Source organism: Podarcis tiliguerta, assembly GCF_965153285.1.
Source record: "Podarcis tiliguerta genome assembly, chromosome: 1".
In the NCBI taxonomy this organism is placed as follows: domain Eukaryota; kingdom Metazoa; phylum Chordata; class Lepidosauria; order Squamata; family Lacertidae; genus Podarcis; species Podarcis tiliguerta.
In genome coordinates this window covers 107540096-107568065 of record NC_139534.1, presented here as the reverse complement: position 1 = coordinate 107568065, position 27970 = coordinate 107540096, and the positions used below count along the sequence as shown (strand labels likewise).

The following is a 27970-nucleotide window of genomic DNA, read 5'->3' as shown; positions in this document are numbered from 1 at the left end:
CTACTCAGCAAGCATTTGGCTTTACAAATGCTTTAGCTTCAGCATTTACGATTCAGGAAAATGAATTTAATAAAACCCAAAGGTGAAGTGCATTTTGTGGGTTTCATTTCAAAAAATTGTCATCAGTGGAAACTAGAACTGAAATCAACAACCACTTTTCATGTTACAATTTATATTAATTTTACTGGAGAATTCTATTTTTGGTCCCTTGACACCACATGATTGAGTACATGAAATCTAAACGGATTCAAGTCAGTGTTGAATTCATTTGTTTTCATTTGACTGTTCACAGCCAGTTCCTTGGATTTTGCTGAGGAATGTTCTGGATTTAGGGCATTTTGGACAAACACAATTTGTTGAATGCAGTGTATTAATTTATTTGTCGTAATATTTAGTTCAGCTCAAACAGAGGTTGTTATTATTTATATACATTTTCCTATCCTGCTATTCTAGTGCCTATGCACAACTCAGTACAGCTGACAACACATTAAAATCACATTATCATATAAAACAATACATTCAGTTAAGGTACAAAAATACAACAGAGGCAGGAACCAAACAGCCTTAAAAGGAAACACTTAGTAGCCAAAAGCCTGCCCCCCCAAAAAAGAGTTCACCAGCCACTAGAAAGGAAGTTCTCCCACTCTTCACAGAGCATGTTGTGCCACAACGATGGGTCAACCATTGAGAAAGCCCTATATTTTAACACCATCCCTCCACCATAAGTGGAGCACAAAGAACCCATATCTGTAGATTGTAAATATCAGCTGATGGCAGCTGAACTGTCAAAAATATAAATACTGGAAACAAAAACCATAGAAAAGGGTTGCTACCCCAGGTGTCAATGAAAAAAAGGGGGCTCAGAATAGAGGAGTTATTGTGCTGTGTGTCATCAACACCAGGTCTGACCAACCAGACAGATTAAGAAGGCTAGTCAGGTAAAGTTCAAAAAGCTCAACAACAGAAACAAGGCATCTGTCGAGAACAAGCCTGATAGAAATAACAACACATCTCTCATTTTGGATGTGAGACAGCCCTAATCTAGCAGCAGCCCTGCACTCCAGGACATTCCCGAGTTAAAAGTAGAAGCATTTAAGTGAACGATAGCCATATGCCTCCGTGTTCTATGCACAGCAGTGAGGCAAAGTGGAATTCCCAAAGAGGATATTGTTAATACGAGAGAAGCTGGTGTGTCAGGGCCCTGAGGTCTGTAAGAGTAATTTAATACAACACATGCCGTTTCCGAACAGACCCGAGCTTGAATACAGAGCAAACTTATGTGTCAGGGGGTCAAAGTGGCACTTTTACTAAGGGTCGGTAGGCAGCTCTGTTAGTCAGAAGCAAACGTGCTTCATTAAATGGAGTGAAACAAACAAGAAATCACAAGTAGGCAAAGTGAACTTTGGACTAAACCAATTTCTTTGGACTAAACCAATTTCTATCAGCTTAAGCAAGTACAGGCTCCAGGGTTAAACAGAACACTACATATCTCTGCCCAGATGTGCATCATGTTACTTGTTACATCCCCTCCAACATTTTTCAGATGAAAATAGGGACATTTTGCATCAATGCCCCCCCCCACCCCACCCCCTATATACAATCACTGCTGATAGAGGGAAAGGGTGGGGCTGGCTGAGTTGCCCCACCTCGATGTTTGCTAGCTGCTTGATGTTCAGATTGTTTTGTCAAGGTTGATTTAAATAAAAATATGGATTGGGTACCAATTTGAATAAAATATTGTGGGGGCCCAGGTAAGCCCCACCCTAAGCAGTTTAACTCCTTACTGCTCTCAACACACCCTACATAATTGATCACTTGACGCAGTGCACACACACCATTTAAATGGGAATGCCCATCAACTTTGGGGGAACCCTGCCCCCTCAAATATTTTATTGTGGAGGCTGAAGCCCCCACAGTTCCTAGGAGTTGGTTCCTATGCTAAGAGACCTTGGGCCACACACTCACTCTCAGGTTAACCTACTTCACAGGGTTGTTAGAAGGAAAAATTGCAGAGGAAAACTATAGGTGCCACCCTGAGCTCCTTGGAGTTCAAGCAATATATAGATCACATATTTTTTTTACAAATTTTCCCTTCCAAAAGAAGTTTGACTAGCTGGCATGTTTTGAGGCCAGAACATTACTCCTATTCAGATCTCCCAATGCATCTCCCATTGTATGAAGGGGAGAGCGAAGCATCATTTGGTGGCCATGCTTTCTCCATAATGTTCCTGATAGCTCTCTTCCACTGCCCTCCATGCATTGGGGCTGAGCAGCAGCATGAAGCAGGAAGCAGCATGAAGGCAGCTCTACCCATGAAGTCTGCCCCCATGTGATTTAGAACCTTAATGTGTGCACAAAGTACTAGCTTGTAAGAGAGAGGAAGCTAGGCCAAAACTCCTTCAGATTTTAGTATTCTATGTCGAGAAGTGAGTTGCGTTTATTTGCATGGATGACCATTGAGACATTTGAATCCCACCCAACTGTGAACCCCCATTCAAATAGCAAAGCTTGTGGGCTGTTTCTTTACATTTGAATCAGGCAAAAGAGAAGTAGATACACATAGATCTGCAGTGTGCTATTAGAGAATAAATGAATGAATGAATGAATACAGTGTAATAAAATGACCTAACAGTTATTTAAACCACATTTGTTTGGGTCCTTGTACCTTCAGCTGGTATGGTAACAAGTGCAAGAGAGGATAGCTAAATAAACCTCTGCCTTCTTGGCCAATCAAGACCCATAAAATGGGATCATCAAGGGAAAATATCCTAACAATTTTTCATCTCTAGTGATAAGTAGCTTCCAACTGTCATTTTGGATTGTCTCCCTTGCCCTGGAAGTTCAGACATTCTGGATAATGGGTGTGTGTGTTGTTGTTGTTGTAGTAGGGATAGAAGAGATTGCTGGTCCTAAAAAAAATTACAGCAGTGACCAGTGCTTCCCCCCACAGGCAACAGAATCACAAGCCACTCGGTGCCAAAGCACAACAAAAAAAGGTTCCCCCCAAATTGTTTCTTAATTTTAATAATCGGTACGTCAGGGGAGGTGTGATGTTTGAGTTTCTTGTTGGTGCTGAGTCTGTATAGGATACAGCTTACACAAATGGAGTTGAACAACTCAGTTGAGTGACTGAAAGGAAGCAAGAACCGTCTTGCACTGCGATAACAATAAATTGACCTGCTCTTGAGACACAGTGAGTTGTAATGGAGGTGCATATTGACTTTTATCTTCCTTTCAATGGAAAGAGTGAAGTGTCAAGAGTTATTGCTTTAATATAAGCCAAGATGAGACCATTCGTTGTGTGAGTGCATCCAGGAAATCATTGCTCTAACCATGTTTTTAGAGGCCAGTTTACACTGTATTAAATCACCTTGATGCTTTCTCAAGAACATAATGACTTAATCAGCTCAACAAGTTGACATGTAGATTAGGTCAAAAACCCTCTGAGAAATAATCTAGGTGGGCCTGTTTCATGAAATATTTCAGTGACCTCGCAACAGACTGATATAATTCCATCAGAATAGACTCAAAAAAATCTTTACAGACTCTGATTAGAGCATTAACTCAGGAACGACACATCCTGTTTCACCTCTGCCACCCACCACCACAGAAGCTTTGCTCACCGGCATTGTGCAGTAGCGGCTTCTGGCGAGATCTCATGAGGCTGGCCCTGCATGAGCTAACGAAGGGGGAAACCTGGCTTGCATTTTGTTTCATTTTCCCAGAATGTATAAGAACCACATTCCAAATATGACAAAATCCATCTGAATTATTTGCAGTCCAATTTCAAGGTGGGTGACTTTACCTGAGGCCTTTATATAACACACCATCAAATGAAGCTAATAATTAGAACTGATTCATAGCCACCTGATTTTTCAGCGAGCAAAAGATGTAGAGCCTTGACAAGCAACCAGGAGAAATAAAGCAGCATTTAGCATTTGATGTCACACTTTCAGCAACATTTGAGACCCTGATTATGATCTGACATAGTCCTGCCTTGCTGAGTCAAGTTGTTTTTACTGGTGGAGAGAACTGACATAGCCATGAAGGTCCAGGAACAAGATCAAATGTTTGGGCAATGGTGCATTACCATTGTGGGGAAGCACAACTCAAAAAAGGGAAACAAAAGCTATTGATGGCTTGGACTGGAAAAGAACCATTCAATTAGATGAGCTAATTAGAAATAAACCACATTACGAATGAAAGGACCATATGATCCAATAAATTCTATTGTGCAGGTATAAGACACCTCTATACATGTGAAAGGGACGCGGGTGGCGCTGTGGGTAAAAGCCTCAGTGCCTAGGGCTTGCCGATCGAAAGGATGGTGGTTCGAATCCCTGCGGCAGGGTGCGCTCCCGTTGCTCGGTCCCAGCGCCTGCCAACCTAGCAGTTCGAAAGCACTCCTGGGTGCAAGTAGATAAATAGGGGCCGCTTACTAGCGGAAAGGTAAACGGCGTTTCGTGTGCGGCTCTGGCTCGCCAGAGCAGCGATGTCACGCTGGCCACGTGACCCGGAAGTGTCTCCGGACAGCGCTGGCCCCCGGCCTCTTGAGTGAGATGGGCACACAACCCTAGAGTCTGTCAAGACTGGCCCGTACGGGCAGGGGTACCTTTACCTTTATACATGTGAAGGTCTCTGTGAAATGCCTGGTGAGCTCTCTGTTCTACTCAACGCAGACAAAGAAAGCAGATCAAGCAATCAATAATTATTATTCAGAAGAATCTCATTTGTACTTGGGGAAGAACACAGTCTACTGCTGCTTCATCAAGGCAATTATATTTGATCTGTAGATTATTTTCTGTCTGCAATTATTGAAAAGATATATTGAGAGTTTATTAAGCCCTAAAGGGCTTAACGAAGCTGTAGTCAGAGAAAAATATATACCTCCATGACAATAAGGGCTATCAGAGATTTCAAAAGCACCTGATTGAATGAGCCCCAGACTCTGAAAGCAACCATCTGACAATTTCCACTTTAATATTAATATTCCACTTTAAATATTATTATTATTTAATATTGTTAAAAACAGGAATGAAGAAAAACTCAGCTTGGGCAACCCAATCCACACTATTAAAAACTTTGCCACTAAAGAAGAAACAGCACACATGAGGAACACTAATCTGCACTGGCTTTCCAGAATCTACCATCGTGGTCTTCCATTATCAAATTCCACAGATTTATGAAGTTCATATCTTGTTCTCCACACAGGAGCAACCAACGCTAACTTAATGAGTGGGTCAAACAGTATCACAGATGGAAACTGAGAGTGAACAGGTTCTGTGCTGAATTTTAACTTTAGATAAAATCAGGAAAAAAAACATAAACAAAAAAGAGAGAGAGAATCTGGCCCTAAGATATATTTGAGAAAACACAAGCCAGCTATAGAGACTTCAAATGACTCACCTGAATGGTAGGTGTGGAGCGGTTTCTTCGGGTTGTAGTAGTGGCCATAGTAGTGGTGGTCTCCATGACTGTTGTAGACATCTCTGGTGGCATGGAGGTTGTAGGTGCAGTTCCCAAGATGGATGGCACTTCTCCCACCAGCCGGACACTTCCATTGATCTTGATGTTGGGGCTGCTCTCTGCTGCCATGTTCAGCACTTTCAAACCATTGTAATAGAGACCGGAGAGCTGGCCTTGGAAGAGACGCCCTCTATCTTTTCCTCCAATGGCTATTTGCGCCTGGGTGTTGAAGATCGTTAACTGTCGTCCTAAGTGAAGGGGGGGGGGGGTTGAATAACATTATTGGCAGGAATATTTCCCCTTTTTAAAACCCTTGAGTCCTGGCTGAAATGGACCAAAGCTCGAAGCAGGTTTTCTGATGTGGTGGTGATGGCAATTGTGGTGATTAAATGGCAGGAATGCAGTACCATAAATAGCTGTCCCGATGTGCCACAAATCATGATAAGCCTGAACAACAAAACAATGGATCCAGATCTTTGTGGTCTTCTTCCCGTAAAAATAAGCACATTCAGGAGAAATTTTACCCAAACCTTGTTTTCATTTCAAATTTAAAAATCCAACTCTTTACATATTGTTTTGGGAACTTGGGAGAGTTTAATCCAAGCCAGAACATCAAAACCTCCTTAGTTTTTTGCCCTCTCCAGAATGTAAAAACAAAAACAAAACCTGGATCCTTGAATGGACAGAGCAGAGATTCAGTCCTGTCCTGTGATTTGGCAAAAGATGAACAGAACACAGATATGTGCTAAGAGATGGACATACGCATGACTCCTTGAAACTTATAATAGCTACAGCTGTGGAAGATAGAATCTTGTTTTAAATAAAGGTTAGATTTAATACAATTTTTGGATCATATTTGCTGTGGAAGAGAAAATATGTGTCAATGCTGAATTAGTGCACATAAACAACCCTATGAGTTTGGGCCTAGTTCTCACAGTAAAACTGTGTCAGAGCTGTGTACCACTTCACACTGCAGGTGGGAAAAATCACATCGTTTACTATTCCTTTATACAAAACAATTCTCTCCACATAGAAAACTAAATGTTGGGGAGAAGGTTTCCAGTAGCCTTCTCCCTGATATGAGAGCCCACACCTACAGTTAGAAGCATTGGTTGTCAGACACAGGTTCACTACCTCAGTGAGACCTAGGCTTTGATCTACGTACATGTAGTTTTTACTGGCGGGTCACTTTGAGAAGGGGCATAAAGTGGCAAGCCAAAGCCCCAAGTGAGCTGCCAGTAAGTCCCACAATATACAAAGTAACCACCAGTATTTCCACACACCTCTCTTCCTTCAGGGAGAGAAGGGGTGAGACACCTCAGGAGGCCAGATTTGGCCCAGGACTACTGGCTGTTGTTATCTACCTATGAGGCACATTGAGAACTACTGTATAGTGAACACAACTAAGTTCCTTGAGATCTCAGAAGTGTGCTTCCTAACCTTTTTTTTAAAGAAAGGCAGGGAGTATGCAGCATTTCCAGTCAGTATAGATCCGAGAAATAATTATTTTCCCACCTACAAATCAAGGGTGAGTTCACACAATTAGTTTAACAGGCAATGTGAACTTTTGATAGACATCTCTCCTTCTGTCTCATTCCTCTCATCATAGGAAGGCAATTGCCAGAGGTGATGAAGAAGTGTGATTCATGTTCATGGTATTTCCACATATTCAGTTAGAAAAATAACAACTACAATTTTCACATGATAAACCCAGTATGAACTCACCCTGGATTTATTTTATATCCTTGGTCAGAATGCAGTCTTAGGATGTACTAAATGCAATTGGCTGTTGAGCAAAGAATCACACTGGCCATGTTTCAGAAGACAAAGCAGTATTCAATCATCCAATCCATTTCTCCCCACATTTACACACACATGCCCATTTCCCTCCCCTCCCTCCTTCTCTGCTGCACACTAACCACTTTTTTCCTCAAGTCCCCCATGTAGCAGGGCACCTAAACCCCACTTTCCATTCCCTCATAGTCAGTGGTTAAAGTAGATCAGAATACGAGGGGAGCTCACCAATTTTGGTCGTCGTGGCAGGTCTCGAAGTCAAGTGGTGATGCGCTGTTGCATCATCTAATGGTGACAGGATGGATAATGGGGAAGAGAATGGGGACAAGAGAAGAAATGTATCTGAAAGGAGTTCCTATTCCCCAAGGAGGACCCTAGCTAACCAAGCAAAGTAGGTATGTATGTGAAATTCCTGCAGTTTGAGATGGTGAGGTGCACATCCCCTTGTGCTATTGCAATAAAATATACATATATAGAGAGAGACTGGACCAAGATGGGTTAGTGTACAGATGTAAAAAACAATAAATAAAAAAATGGTAAGGATTGAGATATTCTGTCTTTGAAAGCAGAACAATTTTCCTTTCTCCCCTCATAACTGTCCCCTCACTGCTTTCCTCACAGTGCAGATGTGTTACGTGTAGTTTTAGTGCTGGGACACTATGTATGGAAGAATAGCAATTTTTGCAGGACTCATTTTTTTTAATATAAAAATAATTGTCTCAGTGGTAATTTCAATCTACTTTATCAGCCATTATTAGATAGTGGAGATGATTGTAATAATATGGCTCTGTTCGTAGCAATTTCTTTCAAGTAATGACATGATAGCTGCAGTTATCACATGGAAAACTATGATGGGCTCTCATTAAAATAGGCCTTACAATTCAATTCACAGATTCCCTCTTTTGGGAGTACCATATCATCCCATTTTCTCCCTGAAACTTGCATTCTCATATCCATCCCACTGTGGGAACGTCAACCGAGACAGATACTTATCCACTTCCAGTCTCTGCTTAAAGCAGAGGTGGGCCTGCCATAAACAAATGTTTTGATCGCAGGATTTTTCCAAAATTTGCCATGGAACTTGGCCTTCTAATTTGGCTTGCACAAGTCTTGCAACCCATCTGAATCTGCAAATTTCTGAGGAAAATAAGCTCTCTTTTGAGGAACTGCACACACGGCAAGGCACATTCTGAGGAATTGTGGAGTCTCTGAAGCCGCCCAAATCTGCAGGCCCCTTTATATTCAGTGTAAATGCTTCCTTCAGCTCATCTGAGTCTGGGTGAGAGTGCTGTCTAAACTAGAGAAAATGGTGGTATTGCACATTACAATGCCCAGTGCTTCTCCTCCTCTTTCTCTCCCCATTTCCTCACTTGTGGACCAAATTATTACCCCAGAGCATTCCACCTTCTATCGTCCCCTAACAAAGTAAAAGCTAACTTGAGGCCCCTCTAGATGTGCATCCCTCATGTGAGATGAAAGCAGAAGCAGAGTTGTCAGATTCCATCCGTGCTTTCTGTTCATTTAATAGCTCTGAAAAGATGGGAGAATCGGGCAAAAATAGATATACTGGTCAGAGATCCTTAGAGGATGGGGAGATTGCAGGGGGTATATAATGTTCTGTATCTAGCAGTTATGGGGCAGGGGACTGCATTTGCTCAGTGTTCCTCTTAGCTGCATCTTCTGAGTGGCATTTGCTGAACTTCTTGTTGCAGATGGAATATAGCTACTATAGAAGTGGCCTTCTTCTGAAATACAGGGTCCAGTATAAGATTTGCCCTTACCCCAGGCCAATTTTGTTGCAAAACTAGGGCAAAGACACAGCTGAATGTACCAAGGACAGGCTGCAGATCTTACTTTTTCCTGAAGAACTCCTTCCACTCCATCTTAGTTGGCATGAAGCACTTAGAGTGCTAAATAGTGAGAAAGAGCAACTAAATGAGAATTAAGTAGACAAAGCCTCTTTATGTTTTGTTTTCTCCTTCTTCAAGTAAATGAGAAGGCCTCTTCTATGCTGTCATTTTCCGTTTCATTAGAAGTGTAAGCATTCACATTGTTCTAACATTTTAGAGATATCTACTCTAAGAAGATGAACTAATTCAAAAATAAATAAATATGTGAAGTATGTTATGTCTCCCTCTTGAGTTATGGGTTCTTTGAGTTCAGGAGCTGAACATGAGGCATGCAATGCACTGCACAGCTACATTTTATAATGTAGCACTGACACTGAACATGTGTGTTTGCTACAAAAACCAAGGATAAATCTCTAGGGAGACCTACTCCTAACTTCAAACTCTTGAGCGAGGCGTCTCTGCTTGAATGGTCAAGTGGAAAACAATGGGCAAAAAGAAAGAAAAATGTAGAGAGGAAGCATGCATAGCTGAAATGTCACGCCAGACCTCTATCTCCTCTTTCACCTACTTTTGCGAATATCATTCTTCCAAAGTAAACCTTTTGTTGTTGTTGCAAAGATACTCTCCGTTTCAAATACACCAATGAGGTGATCAGGAGCTAATCCGCATGGTGCAGTGCATTCAAATTACGTGGCTTCTGAATTCCTCCTCCTGTCCTGATTGACATGGCTCACAAAAGAGGAAAGCGTTTGCTTGCAAATGCTTTATTAGGTTTCCCTGTGAAGTTTAATTCTTTAAGTTTTGATCTGGTTAAGAATCCACAAACATCTGTGTAATCTGGTTTTGCAATTGACAAGATGTCAGGACAAATCTGAAACAACTATTCATCAGAACACCAACTGCACTAGCGAATGCATCAGTCCAGTTCATAGCACTCAGCTGGATTTTGGGTTTAAGCCTACAACAAGCCTTTATTCTGGCTAAGCAGCTTTCTATCTAAAGCTGCCATACGTGGAATACTAGCACTAGCCGCTGATTGACAGCAAGGGTGTATGGCGATCTCCCTTTCGTTCTAGGGCAACAAACAAACAACCTATTCTATTATAAGTCATATGATATACAGTACTGATCCTCCCCCCCCCCCCAAACACAGGCATACGTACATTTTTTGAATTATCTCACTACCCACTCTGATCTTTCAGGTCAAGGAGGAAAACACATTAGGCTGATACCAAGAACATGCTTATGGTCCCTCTCCCATAATGCAAAATTAGGCATTTACTCTTGGTGTTGGATGCTGCTCTTACTATAACGGACACTGAGCAGCTCCAGGCTGGGCACTCCACTGCTACCCAGATCTCTCCATGGCTACTTGATCTGGGTCAACTCACAGAATAGCAGCATAAGCAGGTATCTGCAGAGCTTGCATCTCCAAGTATTGCCTCTTAATGCTTTCTGCTCTGCAAGGAAAGGGAAAGCATGAAAGGGGAAGTGTGTCCTTGAAGGCAGACTGCTGGCAGCAATGTAAGGGCACAGGTGGTCCATGCAGTAGCCCAAATCTCCCTTTGCAAATTGGGGCATTGGCACTGATTTCCTTTTCCTAGTTTCCAATGTACCTTTCAGTAGAGGCATGTGATTCCTCCCACCCCCTCAATTTATCACAGCCAATATTGGGGGTGAGTGTGAGTGTATAATTATAACTTGCAGGAGCTGATTTCATATTCTCTCTCTTACACAAACATATATACTGAGTTGCTCTAAGCACCTGTAGTTCCAAATAAATTTTAATTTCACTTCTGTTTACCAGCTAAACTGCACTTACAGAGATATCACCATACTGGAGAATTGGTCTTATTCCCCGTTTTCTGAAACTGTACAAACTGAATTGGTAAAGTGGTTTGATTAACACAGCACCACATTAGGCATGTTTACTCAGAAGTGCACCCCAATGCATTCACTGGGGGTTACTCCCAAGTAAATGTGCATAGGATTGTAGTATTGCTAGAGGATTAAATATTACAACAGAAATCCATTTTAACTGTAAATCCCACTTATGCATTTTGTTATCTTTGTATCTTTCCATCTACCCCTCACAATGGCTTTATTTCACATGGAGAAACAGCTCTGGCATTCCTTTGAAAAGTTCTTTTAATTACCCCTGCCCACACTTATGTATCTTCGAAATCAAAGGCACATAAGTGCTTAACAATACTTAAGTGCCACTGATTGAAATGGGACTCGAGGACACCTACGTTCCTCTGGATTGCATCCATTGTGTTAATTGTAAACGATTCCATTGTAGGTCCATTATATCTGTCAGAGAGTTATACTCTGTGCTGTCTGTCTCGATGGATTGATCCATCCATCCAGGCATCCATCAATTTATCATGTTCCATTTTGATAGCTATCTACCCTTGCACTCATCATCTTTACGAGGTCTTCTGACATAAGACTTTCTTGATGCATTAGGAAATGAATGAATGACTGGATGGGCAGGCAGGTGTAGATGAGTGAATAAATGATAGGCGGGTGAATGGGTGATCCCCCCCCACACCTGCTGTTTCTCATATATAGTGGCAACTGAAATATCAAAAAATACCTTGACATTATATATCCCGTTGCATGATACACTAAATATTACAAAATGCTTATGACAGATTGTTTTCTCCGCTGACAACATGTATCAATAACTGCCCAGCTCACCCCCATGCTTCCTAGAAATGTTAGAGATCTCAGGAGCTGCTGTTTTCTTTAGAACCCGCTGCTCTGATGTGATTTTTAAAACAAAACAAAATCCCCCAAAGCACTGTCATCTTCTTCATCTTCATCATCAGCATCATCATCATCCACACAAAAGCAAAAACATCAATTTCAGAATTCCAAGGTGGTAAACACATATAAAACACTTGGGCATGCTTATTTCAGGCTTGGGGAAGCAATGGGGGGGAAAGACTCAAATCAATGGTGAAAACTACAGAGAAGGGAAAAAAAATGTTAAAAACAAGGATGGGTTTCTCAAGCACATGAGCTTCATCACAGCATCAGGCATGCACTAGTCTTAACAAAAGCAAGGCTGGCATTATCATTAGTGTTAAAGGGACTTTATTTGAGATTAGCAAAACAAAGTTAACCACTTTTTAGTCTGAAAAGGTTTTAACTTTTAAAAATCATTTCTCAAGAACTTGGGTCAGATCACCAAGACATTAATCATTTTTAGTGATAATAATTGGCATTTATGCAATGTTTTTTGGGGGGCACATCTGGCCATGCACCAAGCGAAAGGCATCTCACCAAGCATGCATGGTAGCCCAGGAACCAGGAGCTTAATAAAGACACTGGCTTTGTTACCTACCTGGGACTAGAGCAAGGTTGGATAGAGAGTGGGATGTCAAGCACCTGGGCTTAACATGGGATACATTGTATGGGCCTGTTTTAGGGTGTTTAGAGCACTTCATGTTGTTATATCACTGTAGAGATCAGTATTATTATTCCAGCAGCAATATCTGGCATTCTAGGGGCGCTGGCAGAACCTAAGTGCCCTGGCCAGGCTTGCCAATGTTGTTTTTGTCTTTCTGTCCACCTATGACCCTGGCTGTGGGTTATCTGACAGCAGAGGCTGGGTCTGGTAAGCCACCTGGCAAATTCTCAGAGTGCCTTGCAGAGCCCAATGTAGCATGGCTCTCAGACATCATGGAAAATTTGGATGGCGGGCATCTCCCCAGAGTCAGCCTCTGCTGCCTTGTAAGCCCATGCTTGGGGGAGCAACAGTTAGGGGCCCCATCAAGACTGGCACTAGCCTTAATTATGTCCATATTACACAAGAGAGGTGATAGGGGCTTGCTAAGGATCACCTGCTAGGTTCATGACAGAAGTAAGATGTGAGCCCTGACTGGAGCACATCATCTACACAACACTAAATTTCCATCTCCTCCAATCAAATTTCCTCTTGCTTTGCTCAAATGAGGCTGAGGCCTCTTTCTTTATCCCTATGTCTTACTTGATAAGCTGTTTAATGGGCAATCTCTCCTCTAAAATCCTTACTAAAATCAGTTAAAGTTAAAAACTTTAAGCAAACGTGTCTTGCTGCAATTACCCAAGTCCTTCTAGGACCTCACAGTTTTTAGGCTAGCTACAACTATTAATAGGTTCAGCTCAGCAACAGAAAAGTAAACAAGATGTTTACTCAGTACTTGGGGAGAATTTGTGAATATTTTTTCTCTTCTTTTTAAAATACTCTGATACAAATAGATCTGAAGACAGCAGTCACCCCCACATACTTTTTCTTTCTTTTCTTTTTTAAAAAAACAGAAATTAAAGTCTGGTTCAGATTTCCATGAACTTCATAATTTTGGACTCATTTAAGCTCTGAAAAGGAAATCAGGTTGGGTGCAGAGTTCAGTCTCCAACACAGTATGTGCAGTGCTTGATACACAGTACTGGGCTTGGAATGAACTAGTTCAGTTTAATTAAGTTCAATGAATTAGTTCAGAAATTTCTGAACTGCTCCTGAAAGGAATTCCCCTAAATGCCAGGTGAACTGAATGTGAAATGAAGTTCATTTTGGCAAAGATGATTTCTAATGCATCTTTAAGTTCATATTTTTTTTGCTCTTTTAGACTCTTAAAGCTTAAAAATCATAAAAGCATTGGGGAAAATAAATGAAACCATTTACATTCTGCTGTATTTTATATTTTAGTACAGCAACTTGTAACATTCTGAATGAAAAAATTGAATGAGATAATTTGGATGAACTTGAACTAAAAATGAACCAAACTAGTTCATTTTGTAAGGAACCAACTTGAACTGGACATGTTGAACCAGAACTAGCTCCTTTTAAAAATGAACTTTCCATGCTTTGGCACTGCATCACTATTCTTCTCATTTATGCACACACAACTTCTGCTGCAGGAATATTATCTGCAAGTCCATTCTGGAAATCTGCATGTAATTTGCTCGTTATCCACGTGCAGCAGAATTCCAGAAGGAGTTCTGCATAGGGAAGAACTTTCCTTGGGGACACTTTCCATAGAGCACATGGAAAAGGATAATTGGAACAGCGTGAATGAATAATCTGAAAACCGGGGAGTTGGGACTAGATGACCCGTGGGGCCCCTTCCAACTCTACAATTCTATGTTTCTAAGATATGATTCATTCATATTTAACATAACACCCACCTCATTCACTCTCTTCCTTTATTGTAGTTTATATATAAATATTCAGAATTGCTGTCTTAGGGGATTACTAGTGGGGGGTGGGCACCCAAAACAGATTAACTATGTTATAATGATTAGGGCAGTCACACACCTGAAATATTTTAAAGAGATTTTTAAAATCTTGAATGAAGTGATTTCCAAACAACCTCTAAGGCAACTTTGATGCTAAATATATAGATGTAGTTTAAATATATATGTTTTTAGGGAGGAAAAAAACAAAGTTCATGCAGTGGTTAAATTGCCATAATACATATTGTTGCTTTGGTTGTTTCTATTTATGTTTAAAGTGGTGTTTTAATTTCTGCTTCTTTCTTCATTGCTTTTGGATTGCAAGCTTAGAATTCCGTCCCTTTAACTTCATTTTTAGTAGCAATGTATTATAGCATGATTTATCAACATATGGCAGGTGGAAGTTGACACAAATTATAATGAAAATTAAAAGAGTCATTTATGCAGCAGGCGATTCTAATTTAAGAAACATTTATTTGCAGGCTTTAAAAATGAGGGTTTAGAATCAAATGGATTTAAAATGAAAGTTTTAACAACTGTTACCTTTTTCCTGCAGCCATTCCTCTACGGGCCGGTTATATTTGAAGGGGATTTTCTGTTTTACCAATTGGAACGCAGTATCAGTGTTGCCTTTAAAGTTTAAAAAACAGCTTAAAAACAATCTGAAAAGTCAATGAAATAGTTAAAAAAACATCCTAGGCTTGCTTCTTTGCTTTTATTTATGAAGGTATTTAAATATACAGAACATGAAGAAGTATATTAAGGCTGTAATTAAGGCTGTAATCCTATACACCTACACCTGGGAGTAAGTCCCACTGGGCCCAGTGGTGCTTACTTTTGCGTAGACATGCATAGAATTACACTGTTATTCTTTTAGCGTGGTACAGAATAGTTAACCTTTCATTTCCTGGAGTTCTAGAAGATCAGGTGATTAAAACATTGAGACAAAGATCGTGCCTTTTCTATTCCTTGCATGATTACCACTGATAGAGGAATAATTGGTTACATTTGCCTGCCTCTCCCCATTTAGCCAATTCCCAATATTTTATTATTCATTACTGTTTCCTGATGTGCTAACCCTTTGCTGAGAATTCCAATAAATCTGCCAAACCACTTCAGAAGGCAAGTGGGAGATTTTGTCCTGCAAGTAAAACTCCAAAACTTAGAACCTGAAGGAGAAAAGGTTCTGTTGGCCTCCATTGAAGCCTCTCAATGTTCTCCTGCTGCCGGTAAATAGAGCAAACAAGACTGTTGCAGCCTGGGTCTTTAGAGTAGAAAGCACTTCAGAAGGTACAAAAGAAAGATGAACTACAGTTCAGAACTACACTGGGAGTACTGTGTCCAATTCTGGGCACCACAATTTAAGAAGGATATTGACAAGCTGGAATGTGTGCAGAAGAGGGCAACCAAGATAATCAAGAGTCTGGAAACCAAGCCTTATGAGAAACAGTTGAGGGAGCTGGGTAGGTTTAGTTGCAATAAGAGTAGACTGAGAGATGTGGTAGCCATCTTCAACTGTCTTAAGGGCTGTCACATGGAAGAGGAAGTATGCTTGTTTTCTCTTCTTCTTGAGGGTAGGACTCAAGGAGAGAAGAAGAGAAGAGTCTGGATTTGATATCCCGCTTTATCACTACCCTAAAGAGTCTCAAAGCGGCTAACAATCTCCTTTCCCTTCCTCCCACACAACAAACTCTCTGTGAGGTGAGTGAGGCTGAGAGACTTCAAAGAAGTGTGACTAGCCCAAGGTCACCCCAGCAGCTGCATGTGGAGGAGCAGGGACGCGAAGCCAGTTCACCAGATTACGAGTCTACCGCTCTTAACCACTACACCACACTGGCAATGGCTTCAAGTTACAAGAAAGGAGATTCCGACTAAACATTTGGAAAAACGTTCTGACACTAAAAGCTGTTCGGCAGGGAACAGATTCCCACGAGAGATGGTGGACTCTCCTTCCTTGGAGGTTTTAAAGGTTGGATGGTCATCTGTCATGGATGCCTTAGCTGAGATTCCTGCATTGCAGAGGGCTGGACTAGATGACCCTTGGGTTCTTCTCAACTCTAAGGTTCTATGTTTCTATGATAGCTATTTTTAAATATCTGAAGGGTCGTTAAATGGAAGATGGAGCAAGCTTGTTTTCTTCTGCTTTGAAGTGTAGGGTCTGAACCAAGGCCTTCAAGTTTCAAAAAAGGAGATTCCGACTAAACATCAGGAAGAACTTTCTGATGGCAAGAGCAGTTTGTCAGTGGAACAGACCTCCTTGGAAGGTGGTGGTCTCTCCCTCAATTGAGGTTTTTAAGCACCTGTGAGGATTGCTTTAGTTGAGATCCTGGCATTTCAGGAAGTTGGAATAGATGATCCTCAGTGACCCTTCCAACTCTACAGTTCTGTGATTTTATTATTCTCCAAATACATGCAAGTGGAACTGAAAGCACTTCAGCTGAAGAGATGCTGAATCATTTCCCTTCCTCTCTTTTAAAATAGTACAGTTCCCCCCCCCCCCACCCCACATACTTATCATCACAGTGATGGAAAACCTTCTGCATCACCTATATGAAGGCTCAAAGGGACTCACCATCTAGGGATGTAAAGAGTTATGTTTGCAGCCTGGTCCCTCAGGTTCAACACAGGCCTTGAGCTTGGCTTTTGTGCTCACTGAATGTCTCCATGCAGAATGGCACTGCAGTTCCGATCAGCTGCCTGGCATTTGTGTGGCAGTGATTCATATCTGATTTTGAGCCTTCAGCTGTGTTAGCAGTCAGTTTACATTTGGACGTCAGATCTGTTTCTTTCAATTTAGACATGGAGCAGGACTACAGCGTGGAAGATTCAGGTTAAATCCTCCTGCCGGGACATTTAAGAAGTGAAAGCTCTGCAGTGGGGTTGGAGCAAAGGGCAGGGATCACAGTCAGCTGTGAAAAGACCTGCTGGCTCCAGGGAGACAACTTAGCACGTTCATTCCAAGTTTGCCCTGATCAGGGTCTCTGGCTGTAATCTGAGGGAATGAAAGACTTTCGCAGGTGTGTGCCATTAAATGCAGGACTGACTGCTACCCATAGCAGGTCCTTTTGAGGTAATAGTTAATTAAGCACTGCAGACACATCTCTGAACTTCCTACTAGACTTGTGCCTCAGGCCCAGTGTCAACCTGGCGCTGCCCTATAGCTTCTGCTATTAAGACTTAAAAGGCAATGTAAAATCGTGGCAGTATGTTCTGTCAATCATGTTTCTAATCGCATTAGTCATGTAGGAGGTTGCCTCAGGCATACGGATACACCTGAAAGGATGTAGCCAGCAAGCCAGAATAATTTGAATTCTAATAAAAAAAAGAGATCAAGAATGCAATTACTTTGGAATCACTTCACTGACCATTCAGCAGGACCATCCCTTATAAGTGGTCAGAAGATGGGAGACCCAAAACTACACTCTGTTATGTCTTTGTATATGTATAATAACTGGCAGCAAGGCCTGTGCAGCAGAGGGACTGAAAAAGAACATGATGATGAAGAACAAACTGCCGAGTCTGAACCTATATAAACCAGCTTAGATAGGCAGAAATATATAGCATACTATAAAAAAAAAATGTGCATGCATTAGGGAATGTAGACGTCTATATAGAAATTGTGGAAATTAGGGTGCCAAAGAGAATCAATTGTTCGTGAGATTAGGTCTTTGGCAGTATTTATGACTTGAACAGATAGAAAATAGTGAATAAGGTCTTAAAGGAAAAAGTGGGCAGTGAACCTCACTCTGGACCAAATAAATCATTGTGAATTCTCATCTTGGGTAAATCTCTCACTGGTCTTCGTGGGTGCTGAGTTGCAGCAGAAGAGAGGGAAGCCACCCCTCAGTTCCAGTGGTAGAGTGTATGGAGACATTCTCATTTTATCCTCTGGCATCTCCAGCGAAAGATGTCAAGCAGCTGGCTGAGGACCAGTGGCTGAGACCTTGGAGTGGTACTGCTGGTATAACCAGACTTAACTGGGCTAGAAGGACCAGCAGTCCAAATCTGTTGTACAAGGCAGTTTTTCATGTATGAGCTTTCCCCAACATTAAAAAAAAACACCCAAGCAGAAAAACGTGAAAAGGGCTATAGTTACTTGTTTGCGTCCAACGCTAGTCCTACTCAGAGCAGACTCATTAAAATTAATTGTCATGATTAACTTAGGTCTATTAATTTCAATGGATGTACTCTGAGTAAAACTTTGTTGGAGACAATCTCAAATGGTGGGAATATTACTGTCGCATTCTGGGAATTCCCTTCCAGCAAGGAGGTGAGCTAAGCTGAAGCAATGGCTTCAAGGGCTGCGTTCAAGTTCAGTTCCCACAAGGTCTGGGATTGAAGCCTAACTGCTGCCACCAGCCCTGCCACCTATTTCAGTCTCATGATTGGACATGTACACTACTCAAAATGAAAGCGGAACACTTCATTTCCCATTGTTCATTCCCAACTTCTTGCAGTAAGTCCAGTCAACAAGGATTATCATCATCTGAGATTGTAGCCAGTGATTTTGAAAATGCATTCACAAGGTAAGGAACAAGGGGTCTAGTGGAGTGCTACTAAAAGATTTTGCTTAAATTCCATGAATTTAAATTCAATATACTTTACATTGAAAAATGTATAGCATACATGCATAACGTATCAAACCCTACAAGAAAACTCAAAATGCCTGCTTCAGTCAAAACCTAGACCTTCTTCAAAACCAGGAAATGCACAACTAGTCTCTACCACATCTTTAAAGATTTTGATTTTAAATTTATGTTTAAGTTTATGTTTTATTATTGTTATTTTGCTTTTTTTGCAGAAAGCAACTTTCAGTAATCCCATACCTGGAAAAATGCTAGGAAAAATCAAATGACACCTGAAAATTCAAGTAAGTTTATACTGCAGCATTAGCACCTTTTCATGTTCCTTTTTAACTTTATTTTTCCCCATTTATCTGAACCATTATTCAGAAAGCTTTAAGAACATGTGCATGAGAATGTGCTCGTCTCCGTACTTCATGGACAAGACTGAGTTAAAGGACAAGTTTCTCATTATCACTGTACACATAAAATATTCAGTAGAGAAGGAAACTGTGCCAGTTGCAAAAATCTCATTCATTAAAATATTCTTTGCATTTCAAATTATTATTTTCCATGCAGCATCTTTAATGAAAACAACACAGACTTTATCAGGAAACAGGAAAAATTACATTCAACCATAGTTCATAAAATGATTGGATAGTTTGGTTGGTCATCTTAGAGAACAAACGCCATAGCAGTAGTACTTTAGATGACCTTGGGCTATATGTTGTCCCCTGAAGCACAGCTCTATGAAATAATCACCTCTTTAATAAGCATTTGATTATTTGTATATCAAGTGTGGAGAACCTTTGGCCCTCCAAGATGCTATTGAACTACAGCCCCCATCAGCTCCAGCAAGCATGGCCATTGGCTAGGGAGGAAGAGATGCAATGTCTTGAGGACCAAAGGTTCCCCACACCTCATTTATATTTTTTGGAGTCAAAATCTGATTCTTGACAGAGAGAAGAGACATTAATGGAAAGTGTCTATACAATAAAGTACCAATGGAATCTTCTCATGTAAGTTGAAAGACTGCAGAGACCGGACTCATCATTCATAAAACATTAATAATAATCTACTGATTTATTTTTGCTACTTGTGGCCAAAGTGATTTTAAAACCCTTTCCCCTTTGCACATACTTCCTTGCCTCTTATAATCAACCCCCAGTAATATATTCATCATTTGTATCTCAATGCAAAACACATTATGGAGGAATAATAACCGTTGAAAACATCCTACCATCTTTCGCCTGATCTATATTTGGAAGAAAGAAATAATCAATCTAGGAATGTTGCTATCACCACCAAACTGAATTCACAGGCTTTCCTGCAAGTAGTAATCTTGTCTTATATTGGATAAGTATAATTCAGTAAGTTTAAACTACATATGGTGAAGGGCTGGAAAGAGGCTTCCACAGATTATAACATTATCACGGAGAAAGGATTCACTAGTTATGATGATGATGATGATAATAATAATAATAATAATAATAATAGTTATGAGGAACGGATACACAAGTGATTCACATAACCCTGCTTATTATGCTTCTGGTGTGACAACTGAAGGAGGAAGTTGTGTGTCTGTCCTATGTATGGTCATAAAATGTTTGTATACCCCATGAATATCAACAGAAGAGTGACAAACAAATTTCCTCTCCAGATGTCACATTGGAAGCACAAAATGCAGACATTCAATGCTCTCACATCGGATCTAGTGCTTTTTTCAGGGGGAACTCACAGAAACTCAGTTCCAGCACCTCTCAGGTGGGCATCATTGCCGTTTTAAGAGAACAAGGGTGGCTGGTGTTCATGGTGAGTTCCGGCAACTATTTTTCTAGAAACTGCATATCCCAAGCCATCTGAATGAAGAGTATATCATTACACATATAATTAGTATGACTCTGAACAGGTACATATGGTGTCTTTCCTAGTCAATGTTAAGTATATAACTGCTAAGAGGAGTCTACTTACAAGAGGAGTAATGTCAAAGAAAGTAAACTTTGAGACGATAGAGTCCCTCTTCTGAAAACCAGAAAATTAATTCATTAATTTGGTGGTGTATATCCCACCGGGTCTGACAGCAGAATAGCAATCACCTTTCCTGTGTGCCGGAGGAGTCATGAGCTCACAGGAATCATCCCTTCTAATACTGCACTGATTGCCCAAGCAATTATATGTGCATATTGGCCAGGAAAGTGTGTGACACCAAACGTTAAAGGGTGAAGATCTTTTGTTTGAGTCACAAAGCAAACATATTTTCTAAAATTCCAGCAAGAAGCTAAATAGAAGATAGACCCAGCAAAGGTATGCACATCCCCTTTGCTAACATGGATAAAAGCAATATGAGAATGCAAGAGGGCAAAGAAAGACCTGTTCATTTCACCTGTGAAATCTATGCTGGCTAGGCCACTGGCGGAGGAAGAGGAGTACATGGGGAGCGCACCGCCCCCGGCAGCGCAATCCCGGTGGGGTTCCATTGTAGCTGCCCCCCCGCCCACACTGGATGCTATGGCCCTGCAAGCAGCGTGCGCCGCCCCCAGGATGCACGCCATACCCCTGTGGGTGGTGCACCACGCCCCCTACAGGTGGTGCGCCACACCCCAGGACATGTGCCAGCCCTGCCCCGGCCTGCTCTCCACCCCCTGGTGCTGGAGCATGAAACTCTGCCACTGGGCCTGGCTCTAAGGCCACATCCATACCATAGGTTTAAAGCAATTGTACCCTATGTTAACGGCCATGGCTTCCCTCAAATAATCCTGGAAACTGAAGTCTGTTAAGGGTGCTGGAAATGGTCCCTGTGGGGGGGGGGGTCTCCTAATAACTTTCAGCACCCAGGTTTCATTGGTGTGAGCATCACAGACAGAACTGCTCTCTGCTGATGGAGGGATACTCTGCCCCATCCTAACCCACTTCAGCTGGTCTCACTCTGTTAGCATTTTCCAACTCTCACCACTCGTATTATTTTTTTCTCATTCAGCATTTCACAAAGATTTTTCTCCTGCACAGCTAAACGGAGTGTCTTCTTTCTTCCCTCCCTGCCCCTTTAAACAAAAACTCAGACGATCTCAATCCAGACTTTAGTTCATGCAGCCAGTTTCTAAGCCAAAATGGGTTCTCAGACCACAGAAATAAAAGAACAATTCAGACACTGACAGACGTTGCATCTTGGGCCGAACACTTTTACCGCTGTTAAAAGTGGAGCAGAATGGCTCAAAAGTTCCAGTAAATTGCACTGGGCATTTGCTTCCAGGTGGGAATATGAATACAATCTGATGTGCTCTCTTCTTCTTGAAGATGCTAATAAGAATGCTGCACAAAACACACACACACATCTGTTCTAAATTATCAAGACAGGCAGTGCAATTTGGCATCCAAGAAAACAAAAGTAATGCTTCACTGTGACGTAAAAGACATGTTTTTAAAAGAGAAATTGTGACTAATATTTATTTCTAAAAGATACTCTTAAGTATTTTTAATACCACCCTTCAATCATATTCCCTGAAGTGGCTTAGAAAAAACCCCAATACATTAAAATGTAAATAACAAAAAATAAATAAATGCTAAAAGATTATAAAAGCAACATAAAACAGTCAGAAGGATTAAAACGACATCGAAAAAGCAGAGGAAAAATGAGAAGAAAATAGGTACCAAGCGAACCTATCTACTGTAGGGGGAGTATTCTACAACTGGGGCGCTATTAGTTTTGGGTAAGTTGAGACAAGGGATTTGTTTGGCCTGACAGGCCAGATGCTAATCTTCTGCCACCTCCACAGGCCAACTCTGACAGGTGGGCAGGACAACCCACCTATCAATCATCTGATGTCATAATGATGTTCCTTGCAAGAACCAGCTTGTTGCTAGGCTCTTTGGACAACAGATTTGCAAGCCCTGTGCCAGGTGGTGGCCATCTGCCTTTTAAAAGGTGATTTCACCATGGATCAATCAATGCCTAAATGCCTTGATAGCTGAATAATGATCTCCCCCTCTCCCTGCCGTGCATCTCAGGATCAACACGTCAGCATAGAAACTTGGGAAGATGCCCTACCACTAACCTACTACCATTCCCCCATATCGTGGCTGGCTAGTGCACGAGTGGGCATAATGGGATGTTGAGGCAGTTAGGAACATCATAGTGCTGAACCAATATTTTTGGCCATCCCCTCACCCCACCCCAGCCATTGGGTGGGGGGAGGGGTGAAAGCAGAAAGCCTCCAAAGACAAGAGTCAGGCAAAATTTATTGAAGTTTCCAGTAACTTTTCAGAATACCAGAAGCAGGAAATGTGCCCAAAACTTCCTTATTTACTTATTTTATTGTATTTATATCCCATCTTTTCCTTCATGGAGTTCAAGGTGGTGTACATGGTTCTGTGAGGTAGGTTAGACTGAGAGTGGAGATTTGAACCCTGGTCTCCCAGGTCCTGGTCTGACCACTCTAACCACTACGTCATACTGTACTTCATGAAAGTCACATGAATGTGCCTCCCCAAAAGGAGGGGCAGGTAATCCCCTGAAAAAGAAGGCGCTCAGTTCACTGTCAGGAAATTACAAATGAGAGAGATGAAGGGGCTGTGTAAGAGCAGACCATAAAAACTGCTGTTTTGCCCAGCCAAGCCAAACTCCTATGGCTTCAGCACTTATCCCAGACTAGTCAAATCTTGAACACTATTACTGCAAAACTTTAAGGGGTGGTGATAATGTACCATAAGTCCACTGTGAGCATAAATCTGAAGATGGGTGCTGCTGCTTCCACTCCTCAGTGGTTCACTAGTAGAAGCAGGGATGTCGTAAGAAACTTCCCAGCTGTCGTAATTCTATACTAGCTAGCATGAGCTTACGATCTGAATCAAATATGTCAGATTTCTTTGAATAAAGTGTGGTATATAAATTGAAATCATCATCATCGTCGTCGTCAGTGCATCCTGGAACACTGTACTGTGTTTTCAGGTTTTCCTTGATAATGTTGCTAGGTTTGTTATTCCCTGCAAAGAATAATTTGTGTTAAAGCTGTTTTTAGTCTGCCCACAGAGTAGTCCATTTGAAAATTAAAGGAAAAGCCCATAAACACAGAGAGGCATCAACTAAGTACAGCTAGCCTTGCAAGAAATTGCCTGGCCGTCTGATTTCTTTCCTAACTTTTGCACAGACCTATCAAGGTAACCTACTTGTGCTTCAGTTTCCCCACTGAAAAAGCATCATTAAGGGACTTGAACAGAAGAGAAAACTATTTTCATTATTCAGGTTTGCTTCAGTTCCCAAGTATTTGTCCTTCTTCTCACTGCATTCCTTGTTTGAAAAAGTTAGAGAACTTGCTATTCTGGTTCAGCTTTTCTTTTCTGTCCTCTCATTTCCTCTAGTCCACGATGACCTTGACCTCCTCTTTCCTTCTGATCCTGCCATTTCCTTTAAGCCTCGCCTTCGTCTTTCATTCCTCTCATTGTGATGCTTTTATTGTCAAGAGCTGAACTTCACACCGAGGCTACCTCAACCCACAGGCTTTGGAACAAAAGATAACATGGGCACTAAAAAGCACCAGGAACAAGAGACAGAATTAGCAGGCAAGACTGCAGTGGAGTGAGAAAAGAAAGTCAACTAAAGTTAGTCCTGTGATCACCCAGGTGCACTTGTCCCTAAGTTTCTCCTGGCCTCAAGAAACCTTTATGATTACAAAAACCATCCTACTTCTTAACTTCTACTTTTCTGCTGAATCTTTCCTTTAAGTTCTCTGGCACAAAATGTACAACATTCCAGATTCTGTAGTGTAAAACATCTATACTGGTAACTTTAGAAGGATGCTTAAGAATTTTTGCTGGCTGTGAACCACAAGTTAGGGACCAGACTAAAGGCAACAGTAGGCTTCATGGCTGAGTAACTACTTGAATCCGAGTCTCCCTGTTCTGTGTCCAAAAACACTACCCACTACCTAATCCTCACATTCTACACTCCATAATATTTGAGTGCCCTGAGCTTGAGTGGCAGCTCACAGGTCAAAAGGGTGTTCCTGCAGCTTAAACCCAGGTGTCAAAAAGGATGACAGCCATAATCAGGCCATCAACAAGGTAAGGAGGCAATGTGCTAATTCTGGTACAGCAGGACCTTGGACAGCTCTAAGCTGACAACTTCTTCCAACAAGAAGAAGTTGCCCTATCTACCTCTCAATTGTTCCTTCTCCTTTCTGGGAAGTAAGTCAGAAAGATTCATCTGGCCTGTAGCCAGATGCATTGTGGGTGCATTGTGTGTGTTCAGGAACGGGCACTGGGAGACATAGGGCCTTCATGGTGAATGTGTCAGTTCCTCAGGGGAACCCAGATCAGGAGTCTCTGGCTTAGTGGCAGGGCCCATGTCTAGTGGGTCTTCTGCTTGTTCCGCTGGCCCTCCTCCTGATCTAGTCTGAACAAGCCAGGTACCAACACCAACCAAAGTTTCATAGTGCCTATGAAGCAGGAAAGGGATTAATTGAAAGAGTATTTGTATAATATACCCGTTTTCTTTTGGACAAGTTAAATCCAGCTAAACTTAAAACAACAACCTGGAATTGACATAGAGGGAAAGCAGCCAATCAGATCAGGAACTGTAAAAGAAGTGCTGTTTAATTACAATTTAATCAAAGGTGTTTTGTTGCTTATTAAAATTAAGCCAGTTTATTGCCAGGGACAGGTGGAGAAGAGGAAGTTAAAACAACCCATCTGCCTTTGTAAATTAATATTTTTTTAAAAAAATCATAGAGACATTACTGAATCATTGCTTTAAAAAACAGGATAGGTAAATCAGGTCCTCATTTGATAGTGTCCACTATGGGCTGGTGTCTCTGACTGGCACCATAGCTATGAAATAGGATATGTACAGAGTAGAGTAGGGTGGTATTTTTATTGTTAGAATTATAATTCCATTTTGGCTACAATGGAGTAAACAGGGGCTGTCTGCAAAAAATGGTGTTATTCATTGGAAGGTGTCAAAAGTTGCATAAAACATATGGGGGATAACAGTTCTCTTTAGGCATGACAAAACTCATAGTGCATAAGATTCCTGATTTTGGAGGGAGCTTGTAAGGGCTGCCTCTCCCCTTATGAACTGACCCGGAGCCTGCAATCATGGAGGCCCTTCTTCGTGTTTTGCGTTCTCATTTTTTTTTTTTTATGCTGTGAACCACATTCTGACCTGCAGATGAAGGGCACTATACAAATTTAATAATAATAATAAATAAGAGTTTGGATTTGATATCCCGCTTTATCACTACCCGGAGAATCTCAAAGCAGCTAAAAATCTCCTTTCCCTTCCTCCCCCACAACAAACACTCTGTGAGGTGAGTGAAGCTGAGAGACTTCAGAGAAGTGTGATTGGCCCAAGGTCATCCAGCAGCTGCATGTGGAGGAGCGGGGAATCAAACCCGGTTCACCAGATTACGAGTCCACTGCTCTTAACCACTACACTACACTAGCTCTCCCAGTGTAGTACATACAGGAAAATCTACTTGCAAACCCCTTTCAGATCTTACTGGTCAACATAGCAAGGTCAGTGTGGGGCCTGGACCAGCACACACAGCCCTGCCCCTCCTCAGGGCCAGCTCAGCCATTAGGCAAGGTGAAGCAGCCAACCTGGGTGGTGAAAGCCAAAGATCTGACACCCCCATGGGCACTCTGCCATCATGGGAGAAACGGTGCCAGTTTTCATCAAGATCTCACCGGAAACCTCCATGGTCATCGCCACAGGTAAGGGAGGCTTTGGTGTTGTGGCGTGCCACATTCTTGTTCCGTGTTGGGTGGAGAAACAGGATGTGCTGCCCCTTTGCCTCCTACATTCTTAGATTATTGTGGGCAAAGTATGCACGCTCAAGAAGACTTCTCCCATAATTTTGAACAGTTGGCCCCCTACCCTCAGTTCTTGACTACTGAATTCAGAGCTCAGTTGTTTCCCAAATCCTGCAGCGAGATCATGAACCTAGGACAGAGCGCTCTCCAACAACTGACCCTCTTCCTTTTAAACAAAAGCATATTGTTCCATCCGAATGGCTTTGTGTTTTCTGAAGCCTTTCTTTGAGCAAAGGAAATGCTGACATGTGTGTCTAAGCTCCTTCTGTCACCACTGCACGTCATCTGGGCTGGGCTGGGATTGCAGCTGGCACTGTTCTATCTGCAGGCAGTGGGTCTGGAAAACACAAAGTTATTGCTCAAGCTGCCAAGCCCTCTGGCCAGCTGTTTATTGTTTGTGTGTGTGTGCGCGCACACACACATGCACATCCGTGGAGGGGTATGTGTGTGTGTCTTCAGAATATTTGTTATTATTCCATTTGACCAGAAAACTGAAACAGAAGTAACCTGACAGAAAAATGTAGCAATATTAGTACCCGGAGGTTCTCTGAGCTGAACTGTCATGCACAATTTTCCCACTGCGCAATGATCCACATAGGCTGCTTCTCCATCTCTGCCATAACACCCCCCATCATCACATAAGGTTTGCAGTCAACAGCATGAAAACGTCATAAGATGATCTGCAGGTGAACCGGTAATAATTAATCTCACATTGCTAAAGTAGGAAGAAATGTATCTGTGGAAACAGGATGAATGACATCACCGGTTCCCACAATGCCTATAATGTAATGTTACATGGCCATGTGCATCAACAATTCATGTCATCCTTTCCCCTTAAAAGAAGTGGGGGGGGGGGACAGTTCACATTGACAATGCACAGAACTGCATCACATGCTATGTGGTCAGTGTATCAGTCATGTTTCCCCACCACATGAACAGATTTTCCCTTCCTTGTTCATTCTCTCTCTCTCCCCCACCCCAACTCTCTTTTCCTCAACTGTGGCAACCTACACAAATGCGATTGTTGAACTCCTGATGGCAAGGAGCAAAAGGGAGGAAAAAAAGAATTATTTATTCAAATTATGCCTGGAAAACCAAAGATTCAAGAACACATAAAATGGGACTTATTTTTAGAGTGAGATAGAATTATTGACATATGCCATATAAGTGGATTGGGGGATGGTTCCAAAATTCTCTTCATCCAAGTATCTCCCTAGGTTGTTTTTTTTGTTCTGGATGAGCTGCTCTTGTTTCTGAAGTGAAACCAAA

The 27970-nt window shown here is 41.7% G+C and overlaps 1 protein-coding gene and 1 long non-coding RNA gene across 34 annotated transcripts in view; one reads left to right on the top strand and one right to left on the bottom strand.

The window, feature by feature from the left end:
* NRXN3 (neurexin 3) overlaps positions 1-27970 on the bottom strand; it is a 1187696-nt gene that overhangs the window by 121126 nt on the left and 1038600 nt on the right. For 18 of the 33 annotated variants that reach the window (XR_014512831.1, XR_014512832.1, XR_014512833.1 and 15 more), the window contains 3 exons: positions 14877-14963; positions 7489-7545; positions 5407-5714 (listed from right to left, as the gene is read on the bottom strand). Coding sequence is in view for 30 of the 33 variants with exons in the window: in XM_083447305.1 (XP_083303431.1) it covers positions 5407-5714; positions 7489-7545; positions 14877-14963 (452 nt within the window). In the remaining 3 variants the exon portion in view is untranslated. The remainder of the gene's footprint in view (positions 1-5406; positions 5715-7488; positions 7546-14876; positions 14964-27970) is intronic. The other 15 variants (XM_083447320.1, XM_083447312.1, XM_083447321.1 and 12 more) reach the window with 2 other exon arrangements.
* Positions 22742-24582, top strand: LOC310681445. The gene is made up of 2 exons (XR_014513281.1): positions 22742-22817; positions 24251-24582. It is a non-coding gene; the product is annotated as an uncharacterized lncRNA (long non-coding RNA).